The 19,171-nt window shown below is 40.7% G+C and overlaps 1 protein-coding gene across 1 annotated transcript in view; it reads left to right on the forward strand.

Moving 5' to 3' along the window:
- LOC107554744 (myelin regulatory factor-like protein) overlaps positions 1-18,501 on the forward strand; it is a 36,667-nt gene extending 18,166 nt beyond the window's left edge. The window contains exons 17-25 of the mRNA XM_016237337.1: positions 841-903; positions 1,082-1,137; positions 1,242-1,439; positions 1,520-1,567; positions 3,392-3,476; positions 8,199-8,273; positions 11,846-11,954; positions 13,886-13,960; positions 18,402-18,501. Coding sequence (XP_016092823.1) covers positions 841-903; positions 1,082-1,137; positions 1,242-1,439; positions 1,520-1,567; positions 3,392-3,476; positions 8,199-8,273; positions 11,846-11,954; positions 13,886-13,960; positions 18,402-18,488 — 796 coding nt within the window. The 3' untranslated portion in view covers positions 18,489-18,501. The remainder of the gene's footprint in view (positions 1-840; positions 904-1,081; positions 1,138-1,241; positions 1,440-1,519; positions 1,568-3,391; positions 3,477-8,198; positions 8,274-11,845; positions 11,955-13,885; positions 13,961-18,401) is intronic.
- Positions 18,502-19,171: the final 670 nt, after the last annotated feature.

Below are 19,171 nucleotides of genomic sequence, written 5' to 3' on the forward strand. Positions count from 1 at the left end.
ACCTTAGAATTAAGAAGTTCTATCTGCATTTTGAGATATTGAGCTTCAAAGTTTTTGCATACCTCAAAATGCACAACTTTAAAAAAAAATAACAATGTGAATAAATACGTTGTCACAGAATAAGAATATGTGATATAATATGTCAGATAGAACATTTGAAGGTGACAGTTTGCCTCTTTTACAGGTGCATCTCAATAAATTAGAATGTCGTGGAAAAGTTCATTTATTTCAGTAATTCAACTCAAATTGTCCCTTGGTTTATCCAATTTTCAGATTTCTGCATATTTAACAAGATAATGCCTCGTGCATTTTAAACATAACATTTAGGAAACTGTAATACAAACCATTAATTAACTGTTATTAATCATCTGGGGAACATATTTTGATATTTAATTTTAAAATTTATTTTAACGTAGTTATATTGTGGCCACGATTAGCCTAAAATGAGGGTAGAAATTAAGTTGTGGGAATTTTTTCCTTGAATGCCATGTGCGGTGCTCCATTCTTAAGAACCTGCAAGTTAAAGAAATGTTCCCAGTTAAATATAATTTATTAATGCTCTGTTGGTCATTACCACAGAAAATAATCAACGTGTTCCTTAATTTGTAACACTGAACAAAAAAGTGTAAATCTAGAAATGCATTCTTATTTCAAATGGTTGATTTAAAGACAAAAACTTTTACAGCTAAAATAACAGACAGCTGTATTTAACCTGGAATATTTCTTAAATTTAAGCTATTGAGGGAAGTTTGAGACCACTTGTAGTTCTACTGGATCTTGGTATTTCAATAAACATGACAGCACTGATATGTGTGACATTTTTTCTCTGTTGTTTTGCAGTGTCATTTCTATTACTGCACTTTATATGTTGACATTACAAGAAGACATGGACTTCAATAACAGGTACAATGTCATCTTCAGTGATCAGTATCAGTACAGACCAAATGTACTGGGTGTACACAGACTCAGATTCAGTCATGTTACATCACATCACTTGCCATGCTTGTTACATCACTGTTACTGCTACTTAATGGACTGTTATTTGGAGTAAGGTTTAACTTTGGTTTCTTGGCATGTACAGTTTCAACAACACCAACGATATGCCAACTTATTCCACAACAGCAGCATTGACTACAGGTACTGTATGTAGACATTTAGAGAAACTGCATGTGAGTTGGTTAGTCTGTATAATATATTCATTGTTTATTTTATATGGTGAATTTCATTTTGACTGTTTGCAGTGTTCTCCACCACCTCTCCTCGTCCCTGGCCTCCAGACATTGATGTCTCCAATGTGTTTTATTCAGACGAGGTCTACTGCTGTCCTTCAACTTTAATTTATAATCATAACACCCAACTCACAGACACAACTGTCACCTTTGATGCTCTGTCACATGTAATCACCAATCTGAGAAAAACACAGAAAGGTCAGAGACATGGTGGCAGTCTTCTGTCTTCAAATATACTTTTTTATATATTTGTAGCTGTCTTCATGTCATTTTCATTTATTCCCTTTTAGAGAAGTGGTTAGAAAAACTATTGGACACAGTGAAAAATTCTACTGACTGTAAGTTGACAGATCTTAAATCTTAAAGGAAACATATTATGCCACTTTTTACAATATGTAATATAAGTCTCTGGTGTCCCCAGAATGAGTCTGTGAAGTTTCAGCTCAAAATACCCCACAGATCATTTATTATATCATTTTGAAAATGCCTATTTTGAGTGGAAGCAGAAACAGGCTGTTTTTGGTGCCTGTCTTTTTAAATGCAAATGAGCTGCTGCTCCCCGCCCCCTTTTCCAGAATAAGATCTGCACCATTACAGCTCGAACCTGCTAACACATCTGTTTTGGTTCTGATTATCATGTTTATCGCACTGAAATTATGCGTTTTAAACCATATTAGTTTAAATTTCTGATATACGGTTTTCTGAGTGCACACATCCAAAGCACACGGACAGAAAGCTGCTGTCACAGAATGCGAGTACTAAACTAAGTTCTCATTCACACACGTTAAGAATACACACGTGTTACAAAAACAGTTGGTTATGTCTGTGAAGGTAAACAGCTGGGAAATAAATTGCATGTTTATATTAGATCTGTGTGGCAGTAGCAATATACAGGAAATAAATCAATAAATCCACTGCTCTCTTGTCTCCTCTGGGGCTGGGACTCTAAATAGTGTTCTGGCTAGTCAGTGCAGCCAAAGACAGAACAGATAGCATGTTTTGCTTAAACTTTCGCGATGACATTAGAACTGGTACACCGTTGTCGCTTGCGAAAACACAATGACGGCGCTGTGGGTGGAAACTTAAGATTAAGGGGCGGTAATATTATAATGAGATCCCTTTGCAACGTCACTAGGAGAGCGAAATCAGACGCGTTCGTTTTTTCAGACGCTTGCAGAAAAAGGCTTACCAAAACAAAGTTACTGGGTTCATCTTTTTCATGTTTCCTTGGTGGGTAGATGCACCGGGGACCTGATTATAGCACTTAAAACCGGGAAAAGTCAGATTTTCATGATATGTCACCTTGAAACAGCCATATCACCCTGCAGCCCAAGACTGGTCGCCCACTGAAGCTAAGCAGGGTTGAGCCTGGTCAGTACCTGGATGGGAGACCTCCTGGGAAAACTAGGTTGCTGTTGGAAGAGGTGTTAGTGAGGCCAGCAGGGGGTGCTCACCCTGTGGTCTGTGTGGGTCCTAACGCCCCAGTATAGTGATGGGGACACTATACTGTCAAAAAGCACCGTCTTTCGGATGAGACGTTAAACCGAGGTCCTGACTCTCTGTGGTCATTAAAAATCCCATGGCACTTCTCGTAAAGAGTAGGGGTGTAACCCCGGTGTCCTGACCAAATTGCCCCCCTGGCCTTTGTCAATCATGGCCTCCTAATAATCACCGACCACTTGATTGGCTCTACGACTTTCTCTCCTCTCCACCTGTAGCTGGTGTGTGGTGAGCGCACTGGCGCTGTTGTCCTGTGGCTGCCGTCGCATCATCCAGGTGGATGCTGCACACTGGTGGTGGTTGAGGAGAGACCCCCCCACATGATTGTAAAGCGCTTTGGGTGTACAACAATAAAGTGCTATATAAATGCATCATTCATTCATTCATAAATAAGCCTGTTAATGCCAAGTCCAGGTTAAAAAACTAAAAGCTACTTTTCATTTACTTGCCCCTTTCATTTACCTCTATAAATTTTTCCCAAAGAATGGTCTCAGTGTGGGTAGTTTTGGTGCACAAATGTTAGTTTGTGAATATTTGTGACCGTCTCCTTAGGATAAATCCATTATGTTGAAACATTCCTTATTCCTAATAACAGAATAAATGTAGCTGTGACCAAAATAGTGATTCACACCTTTAGGTCTTTGTTCTTGTCTTCTTTACAGGGACAAACACAACTATACAGTCCATCCTCGTAACGCAGAATCAACAAGTTATAGATATGCAGTACTGTCAGCAGGAGAATTGTGGGTAGGTATCAGACTTACATCTTCAATGTACACAAACATTCAACAGGAAGCTCATTTTTGCTTTTTCACTCAGTATGGTGTTCGCAGTTGTATGTTCCCTATCTGTCGGTCATTTCGAGTTATGACAATGATGACATTAGGGGTCTTACTTGGGAGCCCGAATCCTCTCTGATTAAGAGAAAATGGCAATGAAATTTGGCTGGTGGATTTTGCATGCTGAGACACTCCCTGTGCATATGGGTATAAATAGGCGACAGGTGCATCCACTCATCAGATTTTTGCTTCAGAGCCGAGTGAATGAACACAGTTTGAGATTCACCAGGCTAATTCTCTCTGCTGCTGGAAGAAGAGGCTGTTCTGGGTGGCGTTACGGCACAATCAGCCGCATCGCTGTTAATTCAGCGATTCCCATGGGTGCTTCATATAAAAGAGCAGTTTATGATCGCGGATGGCTCACGTCTTTTTAAAGATGCTGTTCTATCCGTGTCCTCTTGGTTGTGGTCATTTCCTATCCTCTGTCGACAGCCACGATCGATGTCTTCAGTGTCTGGGCATCCTGCTCGCTGAAGCTGCATTCGTGGATGGTTTATGCGTTCACTGTGAGCGTATAACCATGCCAGCACTGCAATTGCGCCTCTCTCTTCTCACGGGGACGGGAGGGGCTCCCTCTGTCATTACCCATGCTGGCTTCTCTGCCACGAGCAGAGAACCATCAGCTAGTGCTCTGGGCGATCTGAGGGCTACAGAGAGAGCCTCTCCACCGGGCCAGTCCCCGCAGACCTTTCACTCCTCCCACAGCAGCTGTTCTGTGCGGCTCCCCAGTGATTCTGCTGTGCCGTCTGATGGTGTGGCCAGCGTTTAATTCGATGCGCCTATAGTCAAGTCAAGTCAAGTCACCTTTATTTATATAGCGCTTTTAACAATACAGATTGTGACAAAGCAACTGAACAGCATTAATTAGGAAAATAGTGTCAATAATGCAAAATGACAATAGTAAACACTCATTTTTCAGTTAAAGACAGTTCATCATTGAATTCAGTGATGTCAACATCCAGCTCAGTTCAGTTTAAATAATATCTTTGCAATCAAGTCAACGATATCGCAAGTCAAAAATAGAACTAGTGCTAACAAAGCGCTCTGATTGTTTTTGTTGTAGAATACGATAGGGGATATATTCACACGTTATAAAACTGAAAAAGGATGGTGTATAAAATTGATTTTAAGATAAAAATTAGACGACAAAGAATAGAGGATCAGATATCAATAGCAGCATCGGGGGATGGGCTGTCGTCCTCTGAGGATGAAGATTCGGCTGGGCTGCCCCCCTCGGGTGTTGTTGCCACCAACGAATCGGACCCAGAGTAGACGGCCAAGCTTTTCCGGGCCGCCGTGAGCATCGGGATAGAGCCGTGCATACCTCCCAGTCCCGAGCCCTCGCAGCAGGATGATTGGTTTCTCGGCATGGGCCGTGGCTTGCGACAACGCCCTGCCCTGGTTCCTTTCTTCCTGGAGGTGCATGAGGAGTTGATGAAGTCGTGGACGGCCCCTTTTCGGTTGGAAGCCGCTCGTCTGCCTCCTCCATCCTCACTACCCTCGATGGTGGGGCGGCTAAGGGGTATGTTGACATTCCCAAGGGGGAGAGTGCGGTTGCGATGCACCTGTGCCCACAAAACACTGCCACTTGGAAGAATCGTCCTCGTCTCCCGTCCAAAGCCTGTAAGCTGACAGCGGCTCTCACTGCCAAAGCTTGCAGTCCTGCGGGCCAAGCCGCCTCTGCCCTGCATGCCATGGCAATCCTGCAAGTACACCAAGCCAAGGCACTAAAACGAATGCATGAGGGTAGTACCGACCCGAGGTTGATGCAGGGACTGTGCTCGGCGACTGACTTCACCCCCCGGGCGACGAAAGTCACAGCGCGGTCCCTCGGAAAGGCGATGTCCACGTTAGTGGTCCAAGAGCGCCATCTATGGCTCAGCCTTGCTGAGATGAGTGACGTCGACAAAGTGCGCTTTCTTGACGCTCCCATCTCCCATGCTGGGTTATTCGGCGACCCTGTCGAGGACTCTGCCAGCAGTTCTGTGCTGAGACCATGTCGAGCCTCGTGCAGGAGCGAGGCACCCCACCCCCATGTCCCAGCTGGCCCCTAAGTCCCCCAAGAAGGCGACGAGGCATGAGGCGGCCCTGACATGGACAGCCCGGAGATGCGGGGAACTGCTTCTCTTCCAGAGATGGTGAGAACAGCGCCACTCCTTCCCCCGGAGAAGGGCCGGGTGGAGAATCTTTGCTGTGTTCTGTTCCGCTGTTGGCCAAGGGCCAGCAGTAACCACATTCTCAAAGAAAGGACAGTTTCCATTTCCTCCAGGCCATCAGGCTCGTGGGTTGACAGTGAGAGATGCACTGCCTCCTCACTCTCACCCACGACGCCCCCTCTCGCCAGCGGCCAACAGATTGCGGTTCGGGGACACAATACCTTCCCACGCATCTCCAGCCAATCCCTCTGGGGAAAAGGTCCTGCCGTGATGGGCCAGAACGCGGTACTTTCTGCATCACTGTGGGTATGTCGATTGTCCCTTTGGTGCCACTCTCATGGAGTTTGGGAGCGTGGCTCGCCCTTACTTCATTGTGCCCAACAAAGGCAGTCCTGGATCTGAGTGTCTTGAATCGGGCCCTTCACAAGCTTCCGTTCAAGATGTTGACGCAGAAGTGCATCATCAGATGCATCCAGCCCCAAGACTGGTTTGCAGCTGTCGACCTGAAGGACGTTGACTTTCATGTCTCGATTCTTCCTCGACACAGGCTGTTCCTACGGTTTGCATTCGAGGGTCGGGCATGGCTGTCAGGCATATGGCATCTGCAGCCGCAGTCATGCCACTCGGATTGTTGCATATGAGACCACTTCAGCACTGGTTACACCCCCGAGTCCCGAGATGGGCGTGGCGCCATGGTACAGTTCGCGTGACCATCCCGCCAACTTGTTGCCACTCATTCAGCCCCTGGATAGACCTTGTCTTTCTACCGGCCGGAGTGCCCTGAGAACAAGTATCTCGGCATGTCGTTGTCACGACAGATGCCTCCAGTGCGGGCTGGTGCGCTACATGCAACGGGCAGGCAGCCTCAGGTTCTGGACAGTGCCTCGACTTTTTTGGCACATCAACTGCCTTGAGTTGCTGATAGTGCTACTAGCCTTGCGGCGGTTCCGGCCGCTGCTGCTTGGCAAGCACGTGTTGGTCCTCACGGACAACACTTCGACCGTTTCGTACATCAACTGGCAGGGTTGTCTACGATCACATCCCATGTCACAACTCGCCCGCCATCTCCTCCTCTGCATGCCATCCACATCCCGGGTTGAGCTCTATCGTGCAGCCGATGCGCTGTTTGCCTCCCACGAGTCCTCCCACTGCCAGCTGTATTACTCACTGACCGAGGCCCCTCTCGGCATGGACACACTGGCACACAGCTGGTCTCTGGCTTTACGCAAGTATGCGTTTCCCCCAGTGAGCCTTATCGCACAGACACTGTGCTAGGTCAGGGAGGATGAGGAACAGGTCCTGCTGGTTACGCCGTATTGGCCCACCCGGACCTGGTTTTCGGAACTCATGCTTCTTGTGACAGCCCCTCCCTGGCGCATTCCTCTGAGGAAGGACCTTCTTTCTCAGAGGCTCGGCACCTTTGGCACCCGCGTCCAGATCACGGGATGCGGCAGACCTAAGTGATCTCCCACTGTTGGTGGAAGACACTGTCACTCAGGCCAGAGCCCTCTCTAAGCAAGCTTTTGCCTTGAAGTGGAGTCTATTCGCGATCTGGTGTTCTTCTCGCCGAGAAGATGCACGATTGGAGTAGTGCTTTCTTTCCTGCAAGGAAGGTTGGAGCGTAGGCTGTCACCCTCCTCCTTGAAACTGTATGTGGCTGCTATCGCAGCACATCACGATGCAGTGGACGGCCGGTCCCTGGGAAAGTACAGTCTCATCGTCAGGTTCCTGAGGGGTGCCAGAAGGTTAAATCCTCCTAGGCCACCCCTGGTGCCCTCCTGGGATCTCTCTACCGTCCTGGCTGGCCTTCAGAGGGATCCCTTTGAGCCGCTAGACTCAGTTGAGCTTAATTCCTGTCTGCTAAGACAGCACTCCTGACTGCTCTCACTTCCATCAAGAGGGTCGGAGACCTCCAAGCATTTTCGGTGCGCGAGGAGTGCCTTGTGTTCGGGCCGGCCTACTTACACGTTGTCCTGAGACCCTGGCCTGGATACGTGCCCAAGGATCACACCACGCCTTTTCACGATCAGGTGGTGAACCTGCAAGCACTGCCCTCTGAGTTGCTGTGTCCCGTAAGAGCGCTGCGCATAAACGTGGACCGCACCCGGAGCTTCAGAATCTCTGAGCAGCTCTGTGTCTGCTACGGTGGTCAGCAGAAAGGGAAGGCTGCCTCCAAGCAGAGGTTGGCCCACGGGATAGTGGATGCCAGCGCCTTGGCGAACCAATCCCAAGGCGATCCGTGCTCCCTGGGGGTGAGGGCCCACAAAATCCACTAGCCAAATTTCATTGGCGTTTTCTCTTAGTCAGAGAGGATTCGGGCTCCCAAGTAAGACCCCTAATGTCGTCATCGACATAACGTCTCTGTCTCCATTTATTGCACTTGGGGAGTTCTTGACTTACAGCACTAAAGTCATAACATTTTTTAAATGATAATAAATTAGTATTTTACTTATTGCTCTATATGTGTTTTATAGGAAAGGAAACTACACCTACCTCATCCCACTCAGTAAACACATCCCACCCAACATGCCCATAACCCTCCAAATGACGTGAGTGCAAGATTGTTGATATTGCACATAGTCTTCATTATACTGCATCCAGGTTTCATAAAAGTTAAATTTTATGCTCATTGAGTTTAAGTAATGGAACAAAGCCACAGCGCAGAACAGCTTTAAACAAACACTTTAATAGGAAGAGTTCACCCAAAATAAAATTCTGTCATCTTTTACACACTCTCATGCTGTTCCAAACTTGTATGCTGTTGTTTTTCCTGTGGAACTCAAATTGAGCTGTTCTGAAGAATGTTCATAATGCTCTTTTCCAGTTTAACAGTTTATAGTGACCACACCTCTCAGTCTGCATAAACCAGTCATAACAGTATCAAAGCAGCAGTGAATGACTTGTGTGCTATATTTCAAGTCTTCTGAATTTATATGAACCAAATTATTTTGTTCCTGGTTCCTTTGGACCAGGTTTGACATTAAACAGCATTGGTTCTCAAATTTGTATGACCAGAGATGAGCCAGTTTGAGAATGACATTTGAGAGCTGTTGAAGAAGGGAAGATTTTTAAGAGTTTGGTGTGAGGGTGAGTAAATTATGACAGTTTTTTTTGGGGGGGGTGAACTATTCCTTTAATATCATGTTTAGCAGGGCTAGACCAATAAATGTGAACAATCAATTTAATCAAATTATTAAACAAATAAAGATAATACATGTATAGGATTATACACTGAACAAAATTATAAGCGCAACACTTTTGTTTTTGCCCCAATTTTTCATGAGCTGAACTCGAAGATCTAAGACTTTTTCTATGTACACAAAAGGCCTATTTCTCTCAAATATTGTTCACAAATCTTTTTATTGATGGCATTTAGAATGCACAGAGATCCTGATGCCCATTGTTGTGCCATTCACCCACGACCATCACCTCATGTTGCAGCATGATAATGCACGGCCCCATGTTGCAAGGATCTGTACACAATTCCTGGAAGCTGAAAACATCCCAGTTCTTGCATGGCCAGCATACTCACCGGACATGTCACCCATTGAGCATGTTTGGGATGCTCTGGATCGGCGTATACGACAGCGTGTTCCAGTTCCTGCCAATATCCAGCAACTTCGCACAGCCATTGAAGAGGAGTGGACCAACATTCCACAGGCCACAATCAACAACCTGATCAACTCTACACGAAGGAGATGTGTTGCACTGCGTGAGGCAAATGGTGGTCACACCAGATACTGACTGGTTTTCGGACCCCCCCGGACCCCCCAATACAGTAAAACTGCACATTTTAGAGTGGCCTTTTATTGTGGCCAGCCTAAGGCACACCTGTGCAATAATCATGCTGTCTAATCAGCATCTTGATATGCCACACCTGTGAGGTAGATGGATTATCTCGGCAAAGGAGAAGTGCTCACTAACACAGATTTAAGACAGATTTGTGAACAATATTTGAGAGAAATAGGCCTTAGATCTTTATCTTAGAAATAGATAAAGTCTTAGATCTTTGAGTTCAGCTCATGAAAAATGGGGGCAAAAACAAAAAAGCATTGCGTTTATAATTTTGTTCAGTATATGTTAATATTGAGGGTAATAAGAGTAATTACATATATAAATAACACTTTAGAATACTGTTCCACCATTAATGACATAAAAACTACACAAGAACAAATGACTAATGCACTTTTAACATTCTAGCAACTGCTATTAACTAACAAGAATTAACGATGAACAAATTAGTAAGTAATAGCGCTCAGTTGCAAGTCTAAAACTATTAGACTACTACTAGAAAAACAATTTTTTCATATCTCCCAGAGAACTATTAAGACCTGCTATATACAGTTTCATAATTAAAGTGAATAATGCAAAATGTATAATTAATTCTAAAGTGAAGATCACGGTAACCCACTAATAATGACTCAAGTATCCCTTCAGAAGGGATTACTAATTTACATGAATAATTACTAATTATTTAGATCAGTATTCTAAAGTGAAAAGCATGATAACTTTACAAAACCCTCAAAAGCTTACAATGATTTCAGTTTTACTAGAGAGTTATCTATCATGTTATTCTCTTTAGAATACTGATCCAAATAATTAGTAATTTCTTCTGAAGGATTTGATAATACTTGAGTCATTACCAGTGGGTTACCATGACCTTCACTTTAAAATTAATTATACATTATGAGTTATGAACCTGTATACAGTAGTTCTTACAGGTATGAAAAAATAGTTGTTACTGATTAGCTAATAGTGATCTACCACATTCGACTAAGCACTATTACTTACTAATTTATTAATCAGAGTTTCTTGTTAGTTAATAGTAGTTACAAGAATGCTAATATTGCGTTACTCATGTGTTCCTATGTAGTTATTCATTAATGAATGTAAGAGTATTCTAAAGTGTTACCTATGAAGAGTGCCAGGGTGCCATTTATAGCCGAACCAGGGTGTTTCCCTGCTTAGACGCTGGGTAGGAGTTTGAAAAATGGTTGGCTGGATAGTGTACATGTAAACTAATATATAAAACACCATTTCACATTCAGCTGCTTTTATTTCACATACAAAAAATATTTAACAATTGAGACATAAACTGATCAAATTTCACACACACACACACACACACACACACACAGTCTGGTTAGCGATCCTTGTAGGGACTCTCCATAGGCGTAACGTTTTTTATACTGTACAAACCGTATTTTCTATCGCCCTACACCAACCCATCACAGGAAACTTTCTGCATTTTTACTTTCTCATAAAAAAAAAATTCAGCTGGTGTATTTTCACCAGCTGAAAAATGGTTTTAAGTCAGTTATTTCTATCTTTTGCTGTAGTGTGTCAGTAGGAAATATCAGTTTACATTTCCAAACATTTTGCCATTATTTGTACTAATCCAGTGAGATTTTTGTTTGCACATGGAGTCTGACGACAGCCAGTGCTCCACACAGAGATCTGATCTCACCATCATCCAGTCTGTCTGGAATGACATGAAGAAACAGAACAAACTGAGACAGACTAAATCCAGAAGAACTGTGGCAACGTATCCAAGATGCTTCAAGAAACCTACCTGCAAAGCTACAGTAGTGTTAAAAGTTTTAGGCATTTGTGTAAAAATGCTGTAAAATGAGGATGCTGTCAAAAATAATGTCATAAATAGATTTTCTTTATCAATTAACTTCAATTAACTAAATTAAATCCACATTTTGTGTGACCATCCTTTGCGTTTAAAGCTGCTTTTTCAGGTAACTTTGCAGGTAGGTCTCTTGAAGCATCTTGGAGACGTTGCCACATTAATGGCAAAATGAATGTTTGGTCATGTAAATTGATATTTCCTATTACACACTACAGCAAAAGATAGAAATAACTGACTTAAAACCACTTTTTTTAGCTGGTGAAAATACAAGTGATATGAAGAACTGTGGCTTTGTGCTGATGGCCGAATTGCTCTGTGCTGATATAGAGCCATATTGCAGTCCTGCTTGTGTAATATTGCTCATATATAATAAACAGACAGAAAGTATTGTTTACTTTTATAAAAGTTGTGGAAAAACAGTGTCTGCATATGTGGATCACATCATCATTGATATGAATGAGTGTTTTTCTTACACCTGAGCAGCACAACTGAGTTGTTGGTGATTCGCCTGTGCTCAAATGATGAGAGTGAGCAGTGCTCTTCAGTACTTGACTACAATGGCCCAGAGTCAAACACTGCTCTCAACACACAGGTACTTATCACTTACACTCTAAAAGCAACATGCATTAGAAACACCTTTCATAATAAATGTAGTAATTATATTAAATTATATATTCATAATAATTTAAATGCCTAATATATTTAGAGTAATTGTTTTATAATAATAATTTGATAAGTTAAGTGAGCTTTATTGACAGATTTATTGCTGACATGTTTATTGTTTAACAAAATGTATTCGTTGTAGACTATTCAAACTTTAATTTGATAGGATATTCATTTTAGGGCAGTTCATGAAAATTATGGATAATTCAAAGAATGCGATTAACAGTTAGGCTAAAAAAGGTAATGCATTAAGGCCACATACACATTGTAAAGTTTCAGGAGTGACAACCTGGCAACCAATACATCATTAACAACTAGTTGTTCAGTTACGGACAAACTGCATAGAATTTCTGTACATTGTTTGGGAGTTAATTTGGTTGTAGAATGCAGTTGTCACTCATGTAAAATTACTGAACGGTATGTGTATAGCACAGGATTAAGCATTAAAAGGTGATCTGACGGCCACATTTATCTGCAGTGTGTACATGGCCTAGGTAAAATTTCATTTTTAGTAAAATGGTTTTTGGGTAACACTTTAGAATTCTGTTCCATCATTACTGAATAACTACACAAGAACACATGAGTAACGCAATATTAGCACTCTAGTAACTACTAGTATCTAACAATAAACTCTGATTAATGAATTAGTAAGTAATAGTGTTTAGTCAAAGGTGGTAGTTTACTATTAGCTAATCAGTAACTACTATTTTTTCATACCTCCCCAAGAACTACTAAAAACGGTAACACTTTATTTCAATAGTCCACTTTAGACATTCTATTAACAGTAAGTAACTTTGCAACTACATGTCAACTAGCAGTTAGTAGCGTATTAGTAGACTGTGTGCGTAATATCTTCTAATACTTTCTTTGTCAACTTATTCTACTAACCCTAAACCTACCCTAACAGTCTACTCTGAGAGTTAGTAGACATGTAGTTGCAAATTAATGAGAATTAGTTGACATGTAGTTGACATGTAGTTACAAAGGTACTTATAGTTAGTAGAATGTCTAAAGTGGACTATCGAAATAAAGTGTAACCCTAAAAACTACTGTATACAGGTTCATAATTAATATAAATAATACATAATGTATAATTAATTCTAAAGTGAAGGTAGTAACCTACTAGTAATGACTCAAGTATTACCAAATTCTTCAGAGGGAATTATTAATTATTTGAAGATCATGATAACTCCCCTAGTAATGACTGAAATCATTGTAAGCTTTTAAGGGTTTTGTAAAGTATTGGATAGTAATTAGTCAGGTGTTACTACATCCTTCTAAATGAATTACACATTTTTTGGACCAGTATTCTAAAGTGAAGATTGTGATAACTCGCTAGTAATTACTGAAGTCATTGTAAACTTTTGAAGTTTTTGTAAGGTCCTGGTTAGTAATTCATTTTGCTAGATTTGGTAACACTTAAATCATTACTAATGGGTTACCGTGATCTTCACTTTAGAATACTGATCCAAATAATTAGTAGTTTCTTCAGAAGAATTTGGTAATACTTGAGTCATTACTAGTAGGTTACCACCTTCACTTGAGAATTAATGATTAATTATGCATAATTCACATTAATTATGAACCTGTATACAGTAGTTCTTAGGCGTTCTCCAGGATATATAAAAAAAATAGTAGTTATTGATTAGCTAATAGTGAACTACCAGTTTGAACTAGGCACTATTACTTACTAAATCATTAATCAGAGTTTCTTGTTAGGTTGTAGTAGTAGTTACTACAATGTTAATAGTGCATTATTAACTTGTTCCTGTGTATTTATTCATTAATGATGGAACAGTATTCTAATGTTACCAGTTTTTGATATCATACATTAGTTTGAAGTCTTTTCCTTTTCTACAGGGCTACATACATAAATGGACACTGGCGGTGGCAAATCACTATCGTGCATCTTACCATTTCCGCTCTTCTGTTGCTGTGAGTGTATCTTTATGTGTTTGTGTGTTAATCTGTGAATGTAAGCTGTCTTTAAATGAAGACTTTACTTAGAGTAGAAAACATATGACATGAATGAAAATGAGGTTGTGAGTAGACATAAGTACAGTCCGTTCAGTGGGCCTCATTCATGAAACTTTTGTTAATATATGAGTAAATTCAGTTTACATTTTTTAGAACTCTGCCCCTGGATTCACAAATGCATCATAAAAAAAACTGTGTGTGTGTGTGTGCACACGCATTTACTTTTAGCATAGTCCCTGTCCATGAATTACATGTACATAAATATTGTGGGATCTTTGGACACCCTTATCTGGTTTAGATGCTGTATATTGTATAAATGCAGAAGCGACTAATTGGCCATATGAATAAAGAAGATTATTTCATTGAAAGTGTACAGATAGCAGACCCTACTGCTGTTCCTAACTGCCTGCTAATAGAATGCATAATCAAAAGGAATTATTCATTGATTTTTATCAATGAAATTTATTTTCACATTTTGCTAATGGTTAACTAATTCATTTATTTATGATACAAAATTAATTAACGCAATTTTGGAGGACTGAAACCATCTAATCTTTCAGTTAACTGCTGGAAAACACAAACATCATTCGCCTCGCACCGTCATCAGCTGTTCGGCATCCTTCCATCTCCATTAATTTAAGGAGCAGGTCATATGGGTTTTTGAAAAATATCTCTTATGCAGTTTATAACTTAGCTATCCTTAAATGAAAACAATCTGCAAAGTTGTTAATCAAAAAAGTGCATTATAAATAAAGATAGTGTCTCAAAAGAGAGAGTCGATTCTGAATCGCCTTAACGAGTCGTCATATTTATACGTCACTGGGTAACACATTTGCATAATCCCCGCCTGCCCGCGAAATACAGAGTCTGACCTGCCCACAAACACTTCCGCTAGTTAGTGTGTTTACATCATGTTGAGAAGACGCTGTGTTCAAGGATACCACAGAAATACAATTCCAACCTTTTGTTGTGTGCATGTCATTTTACCAAGGACTGCTTCTCTAATCTTGGCTTTTATCTTGGTTGGCTTCTTCTATCTTCTTAATTTGGACTAACAAGCTCTCCGAAGCACAACCTGTAAGTAAGATTGATACGTTATGTGTACATTTTCAACTGAGTGCTCAAAATATCAAGTTTTTGTGCTAATATGTGATGTACACCTAGTGCAGCTTTAGGTTTCCAGGTAAAGCAGATATTACTGTCTTACTGAAGTAGTTCTGATAATTCGCTGTGAACCCACTATTTCCTAAGAATGTGTCGATTAATGTAGACTGTTGTTCTAATTACTTCGTTTAATAATAAAGAATGTAGTGTAGCACACAGACTTTATAATCATAGTGAAATTGCTGTTTATTTTTCTGCACCGGCAGTTATAGGGTTAATGCGGGAGAGACGAGTGAGTTTGTTAGGCTGGTGCGCCTGTGATACAGCTGTTCTGCGTTCTGATTAAAAGTTAAGACAGAGCGTCTTTTGTATTTTATGTCATTATTAACGGATTGGAGCACTATATTATTGTTTGATGCAAAGGTGCTTTGTCAATGGTAGCGCTCGCTAACTTGCTCAAGGACTCCTCTCTGTGCCAATCAACAACAGTCTTGGCCAGCTGACCAATCAGAGCAGAGTAGGCTTATGTTAGAGAGGGGTTTGCTCCGAACTTGCTTGGAACGAATCGTTTAGAAATCATTGGCAAATGACTAATGTTAAATGTATATTCTGAGAAAATTACAATGTTTTCTGACCTTAGATGCATTTAAAGTCCAACACAATATTAGGACACTTTAAAATACCATATGACCTGCTCTTTAAGTATCATAGTTATCGTCCAAGCACTAGTAGACCCTGGGGGTTTATCAGAGCTCGAGTTGAAGCCGCTTCCCTGAGCCCCTCCACTTTGAACAGCAAGCCAAATAAGTTTAACCTCAATATATTAAAGATTACCTAGCTATATGGGCAAACAAACTTGTGAAATATTATTATATTACATAGTGATTTACATCAGAATAGCTTAATGAATGTGATGCAAAAGTCAGATCCACGTCAGACGGGAGGGTTTGAGAAAATTATAGATTTATTCAAAAGTTTTCAGAAATGCAAATAAGCAATATGGAAAATCACAACTTGAAGCTGAAACATTACATTTTAATAATCATATTCAATCCAATCAAATTACAAATAAAAGGAGTTAAATTATTGGTTTGATCAAATTTATAAATTTATCATTAAAGGTCTAAGTCTGAGAAGAGTAAACTTTAAACCAAATCTAGGGGCACCCCAAAAGAAGAAGTAGAAGTCAGAGAGTGAATGATAGAGAGCGCTGAGGAAGGGTGCCGTTTATACAGTTTTATACCTTAATAAGATCAGATTAGCAAAGGGGTAAGTTCCTCTTTTGTGCTTATCTGAACACACCATGTTCCAAGGGCCAGCCATGACCTCACAGATCGTGACTTTAAAGGGGTCATATGATGCGATTTCAATTTTTCCTTTCTCTTTGGAGTGTTACAAGCTCTTGGTGCATAAAGAAGATCTGTAAAGTTGCAAAGACTAAAGTCTCGAATCCAAACAGCTTGTTCTAACACGCCCCCACATGTCTACATCACTATGTGGGAAGATTTGCATAACGCCACCCAAATGTTCACGCAAAGAAAGGTGTAACTTTTATTCTCACTGTAGTGTTGTTGCCGCTGCTGCCATGTCGTGAAGACGCTGTGTGCTTCGTTGTGAAAGCGAAACTACTTTGTTTGGTCTTCCAAAAGAGGACGATATCCGCTTCGTCATGCCTGGAGCTGATCTGTGCTGGTCGCTGAGGAAATACATCAACATAGTGCTGTGGATCGCCAGATCGGCTTTCACCGTGGACGAAGCGGAGTCCAGCCCGGGGTCGTCACATTCTTGACCCCGCCATCTCTGCTCACTCTAGCCCGGCCTCAGCGCTAGGCTGCCGTGTTTATCGTTGTGAAAGCGAAACTACTTTGTTTGGTCTTCCAAGAGAGGACACGACTACAAATCAGTTGTTAAGTTGTATTTACAACACTGTTCCAGAACAGTTTAACCCAAATATCCAGATGTGTGCAGCACATTTTATGGAGGACTGTTTCCTGATCCTGGGAGAGTAGACTACAATGCCGGCCGTTCAGACTCACAGTCTGTGAGTACGTTTTCATTTAAAGGATTTGCCACTGACGATTACAACACGAGTTTTGGGCAGTGTAGAGTAGCACTTGTTGTTTGTCATTTCTCCGATCACAAATGCAGACAGGGTTTTATGTTTACGCAGCGCGATGCAACGCAATGCATAAAAAGACAGCATAAGTCATTATAATCAGTAATTATGTCCCCACTGGATGCAACAAATGCCTCGTTTGTACTGGGTTTTAATGTTTTTGTCTCGTCGCTCCGGCCGGACACGGCATCAACAATGTGGTGAGGGGCGTAACATTTCCGTCACACACTTGAGGTATTCGGCCAATCACAACGCACTGGATAGCTGGCCAATCACAGCACACCTCGCTTTTCAGACCGATGAGTTTTGTAAAAATCAACGCGTTTCAAAAAGGCGGGGGATAGAGGAGAAACAATAATGTACTGTATGTGGAAAATAATGTGTTTTTTGAACTTTAAACCGCATAAACATTTCATTACACCAAATACACAAAATAATGTTATTTTTAAACTGCATCATATAACCCCTTTAAATATACAAAGCATTGGTGTTTTTCACACCTTTGGACCTAAAATAAGCTAGACATCTGCATCCTTAGGCGAGGACAGCTCAAAGAGGTTTTAACACATTTGCAAACTTTGATACATGTTCCGAGTAAGACCAGAGAACTAAAGTACAAAAGGGCACATAAGGATACACGTCTTACACTTAAACTCGTTGTACTGAACACTCAAAGAAAGACTAACTAAGTAAGATAAAATGAATACAACCAATTAATGATCAAACATGACAAAATATTGATTACATATTCTTTCAATATTACTCGTCTTCAGACAAAGTCATAACAATTCATAAAACATTTCATAATGCATAATGCCTATATGAATATGTATATTCTTAATAATTTCAGAAAGTCGATTCACCAGAATGATTTACACAAAAAGTCATTCTGCTCTTGTTTCATGAATGAAGCCCAGTGTGTTGTAATGTTGTGTTCTTGAGTGCAAGTCATTTAGCCAATGAAACAAGAAAGAATATATCTTCAGTGGACCAAAACACAGGGCTTTTAAAAACCAAAGATTATCTATGACTTTAACAATATGAAATATTGGACAGACTGTACTTCTGTCTATGGTACTGCCAAAGTAAATGTGTCTATAGCAATGATGGTGTGACTAGCAGCATGACTTACATCTTTTGGCCATATGCTGTCAGTATTTATGTGTTCTTTTCACACAGGGTTTGGCAGATTGTAACACCGATCTGAACTTTGCAGAAGTTTTATTTACGGACTACCACTTCCATTTCTTCCGTCGCTGTGACTGATCAACACCCTTCAAAAGCAACATCCAGTGATTTGACCGCATTAGTCCAATGCAGGCTGTAAATTATATCCTATAAAGAGTCTTTTCAAGTCTTTCAGGGGCAGATCTTGTGTTGTTGCTTAATAAAACATTTGAAATATGCTTGATATTAGTTTATTCTTACTTTCATGGTGTTTTGAAATTTGAAGGAAACATCTGAACTACGAGCCTTCAAATATGATTTGACATGTATATATGTTTCGACAATAAAGAGATGATTGTTGTTTTGTACTGAACTGCACAATCAGGTAATCTTTTACTCTGATACTCATACACACTTGTGTTCCTGTACTGAACTGAGCACATTATGTAAACCTGTGTGCAATGATGTTGACCAAATGATTTTGACCAAACATATGATTGTTTCAGAAGTCAAATTGTTTTTACAGCTAAAGACTTTTATTAATTTAAGGTTTCTCTAAATTTCGAACACTACAAATAAAGGAAGATTTATTCTCTGAAAGTGCTACTTTGTTGAGTCCTTAAAGGGGTCATCGCATGCGACATGCACTTTTACATGTTGTTTGAACATAAATGTGTGTTGGCAGTGTGCGTACACAACCACCCTATAATGATAAAAAATCCATCCAGTGTTCTTTTTTTTTAATCTACAAAAATCATTACCACTTTCTCAATTTCTTGTCT

This window comes from Sinocyclocheilus grahami, unplaced genomic scaffold (assembly GCF_001515645.1).
Source record: "Sinocyclocheilus grahami isolate Dianchi unplaced genomic scaffold, SAMN03320097.WGS_v1.1 scaffold512.1, whole genome shotgun sequence".
NCBI lineage: Eukaryota > Metazoa > Chordata > Actinopteri > Cypriniformes > Cyprinidae > Sinocyclocheilus > Sinocyclocheilus grahami.